Source organism: Pteropus vampyrus, unplaced genomic scaffold, assembly GCF_000151845.1.
Source record: "Pteropus vampyrus isolate Shadow unplaced genomic scaffold, Pvam_2.0 Scaffold18, whole genome shotgun sequence".
Lineage (NCBI taxonomy): Eukaryota > Metazoa > Chordata > Mammalia > Chiroptera > Pteropodidae > Pteropus > Pteropus vampyrus.
In genome coordinates, this window is record NW_011888799.1 from 13,304,950 (window position 1) to 13,317,853 (window position 12,904).

Consider the following 12,904-nt stretch of genomic DNA (forward strand, 5'->3'; position numbering starts at 1 on the left):
CCTCACTTCTTTTCTTTTAAATTATTTTTTAAAGGGTATTGCTAAAGGTAAAGTATAAAGTTATTTCTCTCATTAAAAATGGAGGTAGCTATAGTGTTTTAGTAAAAGTATTTAAAGCTCAAAGGTAGTTCCGCCTAAACCCTCCACCTTTCCCATTCCCTTTTCATGGATGAGAATCTAGAACCCTTGCAAATCAGCTGCCCCGAAGAACCAAGCCCTTGTGAAAGAGACAAATGAAGAAAAAGACCGTTTCTTTCTCTATGGCCAGACAGACAGTAGGATTACAATATATGACACTGATTGAAAAGTCACTGGTAGATGATGTGATAAAACATCGAAAAGCTATTTACTGGTGATATCACTTTGGATTTAAGTGGTTCTAGAATTTCAGTCAAAGCGATATATTACTATTAGCCTAATTAGTAGGGTTTTTAATGTTATAATTACAAGGTTTGTAATTCACAGTTTAAAATTGTACAAGATCTTTTCATTTGTGTATATATTAATCAATGACTGAAAACTAATCAATAGCACATACTTGAAATGTCTTGAACATCTAAATGGAGAATTTAATGATTTTGTTCACAACTATTTTTCTATTTTTCCTTTTGAAAATCACAAGTCTGAGTACAACTTGCTGGGATGACTAGTAAGAGACTGACAGAGGTCTCCATTTAAGAGCAGGAATTGTAAGTTCTGGTCTGCTTTTCTGCCCTATAACTAACCATTCGACACTCCTTAGATGGCACCCTTGATGTACACCTGTAGATTCCACCTCATCCAGACTCTGGAGTATGTTACAGAAAAAAATGCAAATGTTCTTAATATAATGTGGGAACCTGGATGGATTCCGGGACATAAAAGGGATATTAGTGGAAAAGCTGGTGCAATCTGAATAACGTCTTGAGTTCAGTTATTAGTAATTCACCAAAGTCAATTTTTGGTTTTGGCAAATGTACCAGAGTTATATCGGATATTAACAGTAAAAGAAATTGGGTGTAAGGTATATAAGAACTCTCCATGTTACCTTTGCAACTTTTCTATATATCTAAAATGTTTACAAAACTAAAAGTTTATTTAACAAGGGCGGAATCAGGCTTGAATTTGAATCTTACTTCTGCCACTTTCTAGCTAGATGACTTTTCTTACTCTTCATTTCTTTTATTCATTCACATTTATTTAGCACTTAATACACAGCAGTAACCATATTAGGAAAACAAGAATAAAAGACCCAATCTTACCCCTAAGGAATTCACAAGCTCATGACAGAGTTTTACAAAAATGCAGGGCAATTTCATCATAGACTCTTGTTTCCTTATCTCTGAAAATGTCTCTCTCACAGGGATGTTAGAATCAACAGAGATAAAATAGGCACGAAAACCAGCATAGTTCCTGCTCCGTTGGAAGCATTAGTGTAGGTTTTCTTTCCTTTCCTCCGGGGATGATTTCAAAAACCCTGGATCAATCAGCAATACTAGAGGTTTAAGACCAAATCAGTCCCACTGCTCAGTGCTCAACTATAATAATAGGCCATCTGTCCTGTCCCTATGACCGTACTCCAGCTTGGCTTCCAGTTTCAGTTAAAGATGCCCTGTCTTGCTCTCTCTCCCTAATTCTCTAGGGAGGGAGAGGATCCACACTAATTTCAGGATAGTCTCATTTCTAACAGACCAGGATTCAGCCTTTTTCTCAGTCTCCTGGAGTGCGATTTCTCAACCTTAACACTATCGAACTTTTGGACTAGGTAACCCTTTCCTGTGGAGCATGCCCTGCACACTGTTGGATATTTAGCATTTATCCATTAGATGCCAGAAACCCCAAACCTCCAATTCGTGATGAGCAAAAATATCTCCAGATATAGCGAAATGTCCGTTGGGGGTTGAGGGGGAGGAGCAAAATCACTTCCCTTGAGAAATGATGGAGTGAGACCTTGTTCTATGGACCAGAAACCTAGAACTCTTGATGTAAAGTCCAAACACTGCCCTTTACCATACTAGTGAAAGAGACGTTCCACCAAAAAGTGTTCTATGTTCAATATATTTGGGAAGTAGTTAGATCCTATATTCCAGGCTTTCTCAGAACCTTACTATATTCATGTACACAGTGACATTCTAAGATGGAGCTACAGAGAAAGCCTTTCCCAACATTTTTGACTAGGAAACAACTTTGGAATAATATTTAACGAACACAAGTTTAAGAAATGAGGTACTAATCAAATAATTTTGCAGTATTCCAAGAGCTAAAGCTTGAAAGAAATGAGAGAGATTGAACTGATCCTTAAAGCAGTCTAGAATTTGGAAATCATTTTTATTTAAATTTACGCTATTAATTTATAGCATGAGCCAAGGCCTGCCATCAGATATAGCATGCTACTGGGAAAGAGTAATAGAAATTCAAAAACAAGATAAAATTCAAGTGGTCATTAAATCATCTATAATTTCAAAGCAAAGGAAATTTCACATCTGCCAAAGATGTTTTTTTGAGGTAAAAATGTACATATGTTCTGATGACTAGTATATTATTTTAACTCACACTGATAATTAAGCACAGATTAGGACTGAAAATTCATAGCTTCTCAGAGCACAATGAAAGGAGCTATCTAATTTGAACATTTTGTGTTATAGTGAAAATTCTCACTGATGGAATTTCTGAGTGTCTCAGATGAATAGGATCCAATTGGTAAAGCTTTAATAACTTAAAATTTCATTTACCTGAAAATTCTTCTCTGCTGGACTTCCTGAAGGACCCCACAAGTAGCCTCCCCTTACATGATATATCAGGCTGGATTTGTATACTTCGGGTCAAAAGTCCAACCTCAGCAGCCAGACGAATATATTGGCCATCCTCCATGACGTGGGCGCTTCCTGGGGCAACAGGAGTTGGGAAAGAAAAACTTTAAAAATCTATTTCACAAATCGCCAGCTGGGGACCCGGTGAACCTGCCAAATGAAAACACTCCTTTCCCTTTGGAAGTCCTACCAACGCTAAGCTCTGCTTTTCCTCAGGCATTCTCCACAAATGTCAGCTGAGAAATGAAAAGCCCGTTTACTTCACTCTCTTTGGGATCAGAGTGAGAGTGCTTGAACAAAAATTCATTTCTCCTCAATAACCATGGGTACTGGGACAAGCTACTGGTGGAGGGACGGCAGGGCAGACCTATCCAATAAGCGAGGTCCCCAACCTCCTTCCTTAAATTCATCGGTGTGAGACTTAGCATTTGGTTGTACATTGTCTGTGGAGTTCTTTCATGAGAGTGAGGAATCCCAGACCTGAGGCAGCAACAGAACTAAAACAGCAATGTATCAGAGTAAAGGGACAAAGAGCAGCAGCAGCAACAATGGCAGTGGCAGCATCCTCCTATGGTGGGTCTTAAGCTCATCCCTGCCTGAAGGAGCCTCCTCAGTGGTGGTAACTGAAGAGCCAAGTGCCGGTTTGTTCCACTGCCCTCCGTTTGCATTGCACCTTGCTCCTTACTGGCAAGGATTGCTGCTGAAGATTTCTCTTTTCTCAGCCACCTTTTTTTTTTTTCTCGGCCACCTTTTAAAAGAGAAATCAACACTGGAACTATGATTTAAACATAGTCCTGTTGAAAATACATAAGAGACAAAAAAGACATTCCCTAACCCCTCTATTTTCATGTTTTATTACTTATTAGTTGTATTTCCTGTGTTAGATCAATTAATAGACTGAACCAGGAAATTATGGTTATTTATTATTTATGTGCAATATATTTTAACTGTGTATAGTGTATAAAAATATTCAGTACTTCTTTTTTTTTGAGAAAAAGGCATTTGGCTTTTCTTTCTTTTTCAAGAAGGATACATTCCTAAGTATGAAAAAAGAAGTCATTTACAATAACTACCACATTCTAACTATTTGTGTGAATCAGTGTGCCAGGAAATGAACTGGAAACCCATGAGATTTATTCTGCCCTAGCCATGAAAATGTCGAATGAACTTGAACAAGAGCCATAACCCTCCAGCTTGCTTCTAGACTTGCCACTATAAATAAAAAGTTAAAAAAATTCCCTCACATCAAAATATTTTTTTAATTAGGCAATAAAATTAATGAAGAAGTAGAGATAAAGCCTTCTAGGATGAGTCTAAGACAGCAATAACGTGCTATCCATCCGCTCTGAAAGGTGACCAGATCCAAGGCCCCAGGCAGAACATGTTCTTCCTGGCTAATTCGCTTCCCTTAAATAACAGATCAAAGCCTTACCAATGTGTCGGTGTTTGAGCCGTTCATGGAACCTAATATTATGGCCCTTGACTTCTTTCACGGTGAGGACTTCTGCTTCATGAGGCTCATAAGAAGAGGAGCTAAGGACGATTTTGTCATGGGGTCGCCAATCCACTGCGTCCTCTACTATAATTCTGTGAACAGTATAAAGATGGTATCAAGTATGCTGGCAGTGCAACACAGATCAACTTCTTAGTCCTGAGAGAAAAGGAAATCCACTGCAACCAACAAATCTCACCAGGGAGATTAAAGGAGAAATTCCAAGTCAAGAAAGAGACAAAGGCTTTTGTGAAAAGTTCAGTGCTAATGGAGTCAATCTTCTGGCTTACATGTATACAATACAGGCATAGCAAAGGTTTTCTGTAGCCATGAAGGAAAAGACAAAGAAACAAGAAAGAGTAAAATTTCTAGAGTTTGGTATATGCTGTCTATACATGGTTTCTTAAGGTGGAAATCTTCCTCCTTGATTGACAAACTGTTAGAATAATAAAAGTATTTCAGAAGAAATCATTTCTCAAATTATTTGAAGACCTCTAATACTATTTTCAGATAATTTCTCATCATTAAAGGTCATACTTTTAGGGTCAGACAAATACAGTATGAATCTGAGAGGTAAGTATACTGGTTGTGTGATCTTGAGAAGTCACTTAACTTTTGTGAGTTTACTATCTTCATCTGAAAAATGACAATTGTAGGGACTAAAGATATACATTCCTTCAGTATGCTCTGTCCCAAGCATTGTCCTTTCACACAATTTGAAACAATGAGGGTTTTATTCATTTTCGTTTGTCAAGGCAAATTTAACTCACATTTAGTAAAATTTTTGTCAAGCCTTTCACTGCTGTCTAGCTTTCCTGAGTGAATATGTCTGCTTTATTCTCCATTCATATTCATTACTAACTATAATGGCATAAGTATATTTTAATTACCTGATCTTTTTGCTAATGTCCCCATTTTATCAAGTTTTCAATGGATTCTCCTCTACCAGTAAATATTCATCCAGGTAACAGGTCCATGTGAAGGCCATTCAATTGTGTAAGATATATTAATTGAACAACTGGTATGGATCAGATACTATGGTAAGTGCTAGAAACATTATGGTAAATAAAATATATGTCATTTGCATTAAAAAAATGACAAGTTAGATTTTGACTACTAGACATTCTTAAAGAGCCTACCGTGTAGGTGAGGAATTCACAGATGTTTAGTATATATAGTATTAATGCCAAAAAAGAAAGATATTAAAAGGAGTCATTTGTGGACCAATGGTAGAATTCTGTTCCGAACGAAAAATTGTAATTAATTCAAATCTGTATATCTGAGGTTAGAAAGAGTCAAAGAGAGAGAAAAAGACTATTATCAGTTAATGCAATTGTAATGAAAGAATTTAGAGTCTTACTTTTGTTCCTGCTTTGCAATGACATTCTAGAAAACTCACAATTACAGAATATTAAAGCAACTACTAGCTTTTAAAGGTAAGGAAACTAAGATCCGGAGAAATTAAATAAGAAAACTCAAGAACAAGACTCCTGATAAAGTCCAAATACTTTCCATTAAATAATCTGCCTGATTCTTAGTTATTCAACTGCTCAATGGTATTAAAAAGAAATACTCTCATATTTTATAACAATGGCATGATAATCCATGAACTTATGAAAAGTCTATGACTCATACAGAATACTATGCAGCCATTAAAAAGTACACAGTAGCAGAGCATCGAATTACAAGGAATTCTGTTCAATATAAAAAAAGCAGGATATAAAAAAATATGTACTATTTATTTTTCAATAAAAATAATACATGCACAGAAAACAGAAGACAGAAAAGATGTTCACTAAAATGTCAGCTCACGTACAGATGCTCAGTTTATTAGTCTAAATGTTATGCTAAAAACATAATTGAACTAAGCCAACCTTTTCCATTAAGGCTTCTGAGACCTTACCAGCTCATGATCATTTATCTCTCCTCTATACTCCTGAAGCTTTGGGATTCTCTACTTCATAAGGACCATAAACAGATGGCAAAGAAGCATGGGCCTTTTCACTTCTATGTCCACATAGCAACAGTGGTAACTTCAAAGAAAACTGTGATCTCAGAATCAATAACCTAGATAGTGCTGCTGATCAAGTATCAGTTTCCTTAAATTCCAACATCTACTCTTCCCACTTGCAATCTCCTACTCTTACAGTTACCTTTCAACCATTTTAAGAAATCCTAATTTAAGAACTGCTCAAATACCAGCTGCATTTCATGCATCTGACTAATACTAGTAAGAGCCCCAGAACTACAGGGGATAGGAGAGACATAATTGTTGCTCTGAACAAAACACACCTAAAACAATAAATAAGCAAAAAAAAAAAAAAAAAGTAAAAGAGCTTTTTGCAACATATTAGACCTAAATGGAAACCATATGAGAAGAGAGAAGAAACTATGAATAATCACTGTAGAAGTCTCCTCAAAGAACACTTTTAAAAAATATAAACAAAATATCAACATAGTTCCCTTTATTTAGACCTTAACAATTTACCTAGTTTAGGAAAAATATAATCTGGTCAAAAGAACATAATTATAAAGAATGAAAAAAACCATGTATAAGTCACTCATATATAAACACCGACAACTTAAATGAATTTATTAACTAAACTTTGGGGAGATCTTAATAATAATAGCTGCATTTGACCGCATGGTCAGAGTATCCAGATGCCAAAATATTTTCACTGAGGAAAAAGAGATGACCATAGACTTCTGAACTCTACTAATACTGAGGCTTTTTGTTTAAGCTCCAGTTTAATTTTTTTCTCTTTTGATCAGTGTCATTGAAATGTACTGAGGATCCTCAGACTGCGTTGGACTATGTGAGGTACTGAAGAACTTGAATCCTATAATGATGTTAATAGTGATGATGACAACAAGAATAGCTATCATGTATGTCAATTATTTGTCTATCTGACCTCCTTTCTCCTTCATTCCAGGAAATCTACCAGCGCTCTTCTGAGAACTGCTCTCCTCATCCACAGTAATAATTAAGTGGTCCTAGTGAAAGCATAAGTCATAGATAGTCTCAGAAACCCTTTGCCAAAGGGTGGGCAAGGGAGCCAACCTGCCTTTGTTTGTTGAAATCCTTCCCCTGGACTTTTTTTTTTCAGTTTTAATGAGGTGTAGCCGACAAAAAATTTGTGAGATATTTAAATGTACAGTGTGATGATTTGCTATATGTATACATTGTGAAGTTTCCCCCCATTGAGTTTATTAACATATCTATCACCTCACACACCATATTTACATTTTGTGTGTGTGTGAGAGAGAACATTTAAGTTCTGCTCTCTACAATACAGTATTATCAACTCTAATCACCTATACTTTTGAATAGTCACCTAGACTTTTGAATTGAAACTGAGAGAGAGAGTAATTTCCTCTCTAGTGGTAAAGCTAGGAAAAGCCTGACAGCTCTGTGTTCACTTGCACCCTACAGAGTGAGGAAAATCCTCCCCAGTAGAAACGAATGGGGTTGAAACAGAAAAATTAGAAAGGTGGGGAGAGGGCCTTGTGCAGTCTCCCAAATCGATGACTTTTCCTCTCAACTAAAAGAATCCTGATTACCACAATAACCACCACATCTTGTGGCTTACTCTGTGCCAGAAACTGTGCTAAGCACTTTGTATATATTAATTCACTTGATCCTAATAACTACTCTATTAGCTAGGCATTAGTATTCTTATATTATAGAAGAGACTGAGGTTCACACAGGATAATTTACCCAAAATTACACAGTTAGTTAATTTCACAGTTAGAATTATTTTAGTCTGCCTATCCTCAAAGTTCAAGCTCTTTTTCATTGTAGAACACTATTTTCATTCTACCTTTCTACCTCATATGCCTTTTCCCAGCATGGAGACAATAGCCAATCTGAGATTAGGCCCCACTAGTCCATTGAACCAGAAGGAATCATCTTCTTTCGGAGGCTATATATGTGATCCTGAATTCCTGCCAGTAAATGAATAAGGCCATCAATTCTATATTCTAATACTTGAACTAAATTTTTATAACATAATAATTGGGTTTGAGTAATAAGAAAAATAAATTACAGTTGTTTTTTAAATTAAATTTAAGAATCTCATTTATTAGATGATAAGCCATCGAGCCAAGAGGCTCAATAAGTTCTGATTTCCAGAAAAGACACATCGATTCCATGTAGCAGGCTTTTATTGGACGTCTTCTCTGTGTTCTGCCATGTACTAGATGCTAAGTAACATACCAAATCAATAAAGAGCATTTGTCCTCTGTGGTAGAAGCCAGTTGGAATATAGGAAGTACATCCTTAAATAGCTTAGCATCTGTCACTAGGAAGCATATCGTTATTAAAATTAGAAATTAGAAAATCATATGCTACAGTGGCTTAGATGATGGGAATGTGGGAGATATGACGGAATTTTTAAGGATAAGTAGGAAGTGTAAAGGTAAAGAGGAGATGCAAGAGTACTTCTGACCTCTTATTTATCAATATTTAGGGAGCCAGTACAAAACTTGTTATAGATATCCATGCGTGAAGAGCTAAATTGAGAATGCAGCAGAAAGGAAAGGAATAAGAAATATTCCGAAAAAAGTATATTCTAAGAATACCATCACTAATTTGATATAGGAGATAACAGAATAGATACAATCAACGATGACATTAGAAATAAAGACCTAGGGAAAGGTTGAGTTAACACATGATTTGATTTGTTCTTCAGATCGGAGTTATTTCCTTAGAAATAACAGAATCAGTTAAAAAATCACTTAAAAACAGAAAATATCAAGACAAAGAGATTGGATAATGCTTTATATGCTGTTTTTAAAAAGAAAAGATATATAGATAGATAGATAGATAGATAGATAGATAGATAGATAGATAGATATAGATATATAGATTTTTTTTTAAATAAGAAGCTGTGAGGAAGTTTTCCCATAAATCTACTTTTCTCTCTGTTTTCCTCCCTTCAAAAGTTATACTTCTTACCCAGTTACACAGGTCAAAAATTTTCAGTAAACTTTGACTCTTCTCTTTCTCTTTTACCCAATTCATCAGCAAATCATGTTGCCTCTATCCTCAACACAGATTAAATCATCTCTGTGTTTCTCCATCACTACCACCCTAATCTAAACCATCAGCATGTATCACCTGAAAGATTGCAATATTATTGCCATGTCTTAACAGTTAGTCTCTCTGTTTCCACACTCATCATCCCATTAGTCACTTCTCCACACAGCATAAGTCAGATTAAAACATAAATCAGATCCTGTCCCTTTCCTGTTTAAAATTTTCCAATGACCAGTTTAAAAACCTAAAACTTTCATCATAGAATTAATTGATAAAGTAATCATTTAATTTCAAAGACTACACAGTCATCCTTAAAAGACTCACAGGAAAACATATGCTTAACACTTGCAATGTGTAAAACACATTTTTTAATATAACCTTCCTTAACTTCTCTGAAATCCAAAAAATTTTTAAATATAACATCCTTTAATTTATCTGAAATTCAAAAATTCAACATTTTTGTTCATCAATCTCTCCAAAAGTCAACTAAAACGAGCAACAGAAGAGTAATTTAATTTAGAGATAAATTTATGTAATAACATGTAACAAAAGAAAAAAATGTTTTCAAATATATGCCTAAGCTTCTTTGGTTGGTAGTGTAAGAAAGGAGTCTAAGTTTATATATAAAGTTAACATGAAATTTTTCCTCTGAATACTTCACTCTAATGTTTGTCATAAAATAAATTAATTAAATAAAAAGAAATTTATGTCTAATTCTGTTGGTGAAAGTTCTTAAAGCAGTCCAAGTGAAATCTGCCCCCATAGGAATATATTAGAAAGATTTACTAAACTGACTTTTTAACATAAGGAAGACTGAAAATCAATGTTTAAAGAAATGGTTTGAATAAGATCTGCAGTTCAGTTAATACTGTACTAGTATCAACTTACTGGATTTGATAATGTTTTATAGTTATGAAGATATCATTAAAGAACACTGAGTAAATGGCACATGAGAGCTCTGTATCATTTTTGCAACTTCTTGTGAGTCTTAAATTATTTTACAATTTTTTAAAGGTTAAAAAAAGCCTATTCATAAAATGAATACACTAAGATAATTATACATCATTCATATAAACTCATTAAAGTATCCCTCCTCGGGACTGATACTAAAACATGTTGTTTTTTAACACTTGTAATATGTAGAACACAAACATGGAATCAGACAAACCAGGGTAAAAATCTAGCCTCAGGCACTTCTAGCTTCATGAACTTGGAAATTTACTTAACTTCTCTAGCCTCAGTTTTCACGTCTGTAAAATGCAGATAATAACACCTAACTTATAGCAGTGAGAGATTTAAACGAGATAATATATGTAAAATGCTTGGTAGAGGCATGACATATAGTCAGCCCACATGATAAGAACTCAATAAACGGTAGCTAGTTAATTATCATGGACAGTTTTAATTAATAAAATTGAGTTTTTTTCAAAATAGCCTGTAGCTCAGACTCTGAAGGAGGTTTTTTAACACATTCTTATAAGAAAAATTCATTCATATGGCTCCTGCCAAATTCTAGCTTGCTAATCTTATAATAACTGAAGTTTCTTATTGATCCCTATTTGCCTACCTCACAAATCCTTTTGAGTATGATAAAGGGATTTCAAACTCAACATGACCAAATCCAAACTCGTAATTTTTTCCCCTAAATTTAGCCCTCTTCTGGTAAATGGCAACACCATCTATCTATGTAAACCAGAAACCAAGAAAGCACCTCATACCCAACTCAACACATCTTATACACTTAATCGCCTGTCTCCAAATCTTCCCACTTCTCCAGTTTGCACTTTAGCTCCCAAATACAAGTCATTTCTCTTGCTTGGATCTCCTAATTGGTGGCCCTAGAGCCATTTTTGAGCCCTCCTATTGTCTTCGTTATACTTGAAATAATTTTTTTTAGATATAGAAATGTGATTATAAGTGTTACCTCCCACTCGTACTATACTCTTAGAAACCTAAAATAGCTGCACAATGCTCTTAAAAGAGTAAAAATTAAAAGTCTTAGCACTACCAATGAATATGGCCCAGATCCCTAACTACTCCTTAAAATTCTGTCATGCTTGGTCCCTGCTCTCCACGTCAGTCACCCTGGCATTCTTTCAAGTCCCTCGTATTCTCTATTCTTCTTTCCATCACAAAATCTCTCATGCCTCTGCTTCTCAATCACATATCATTGACTCCTTTGCTATCAACTTCCAAAGAATTAAGACTAGCCCCAATGTCATTTCCAAGCTTACATTTTCTCCTCTACCTATGTCTTCTTGATCAGCGACATCATCCACTTCCAGGATGACTTCCTGTCATTTTCTTCTTGAGCCCTAAGTTACATTTCTAATTGTCTTCTTGACAACTCCACTTGGTGTCTCCCACTTAGCATGTTCCTGCTATCTTCCACTCTGACAAATCTGTTCCTCTCCCAGTCTTCCTACCATGTTTCCACCATCCATTAGGTTTCTCATTCTAAAAACCTGAAGCACTCCCTTCACCTCAACATTCACTTCATTGGCATGCCCAGACAGCACCGTCTCTTCTCTCAATCTCCACTGCCTCCTCCATAGTCCTAGGCACCATGATCTTTTACTTTAACTGGCCTCCTAACTGATACTCTAGCTTCTGCTCTTACCTCCACAATCCATCATCTATATAGAAGCCAGAGTGGTTTTTAAAATATAAATCAGATTACACCAATTCCCTTGCATAAACCGTTTAGTGATTTTTCCCTTTGTCCTCTCACACCTAAACAAAGTTTCATGTGACTTGGCATCTGTCATGTCATACAACTTTCCCTTCTGCTCACTGTGGTCCAGGTATCATGACCTCCTTTCTGTCTCCTGGATCCAAAACCCACCTCAGGGACAATGTTGGATGACTCTTTTTCACCTTTGCCAGTTTAAAATTGATAAATGGTATTTAATTTTGTTTTAATTAAAATTTATTTCAATTCCAGTAAGAAAAAAACATTTTTCCATATGTTTATTAGTCAGATGTATCTCTTCTTTTGTGGCTCATTTATTCAAACATTTTAGCAATTATTCTTCTGGTATGTTCATACTGTTTTCTTTTAACTCCTAAGAGTACTTACATATAAAAAAATACTAGCCCTCCATATGCATTATTACATATTCAAATATTTTCTAGTTTATAAACTACCTTTACATTTTATAATTGATATGCAGATATATTGATTTTTTATGTTATCAAATCTATTATTTCTTGCTTTTATGGTTGTATTTCTTGTTATAATTGGACAGGTATTCTCTAGTTTAATATTACATAATATTTAATGGTTCTTTAAATAATTTTATGGTTTTGTTTTTATATTTAATTGTTTAATCCATCTATCATTTATTTTAAAGGAAAGCATAAAGTGAAAATTTACTTTTATATTTTTTCAAAGCATTGATCAATTATTTCAGTGCAAGTTTTCAACTAAATTGAAATGCTAATATTCAAATTCCAGGTAATAATACTTAGCTTGGTCTATTGTCTTCTGTTCTGGTATCAATAACAATAATTATTCACATTAAAGATATATTTTTTAAAAAATAACTGGTAATGTTTGGTTATCTTCAAGTGTTTATTATTCCA

At 34.9% G+C, this 12,904-nt stretch overlaps 1 protein-coding gene across 1 annotated transcript in view; it reads right to left on the bottom strand.

Moving 5' to 3' along the window:
- LOC105288587 (fibrocystin-like) overlaps positions 1-12,904 on the bottom strand; it is a 301,050-nt gene that overhangs the window by 110,947 nt on the left and 177,199 nt on the right. Inside the window, exons 20-21 of the mRNA XM_023527696.1 lie at positions 4,222-4,376; positions 2,712-2,864 (exon numbers count right to left, since the gene is read on the bottom strand). Coding sequence (XP_023383464.1) covers positions 2,712-2,864; positions 4,222-4,376 — 308 coding nt within the window. The remainder of the gene's footprint in view (positions 1-2,711; positions 2,865-4,221; positions 4,377-12,904) is intronic.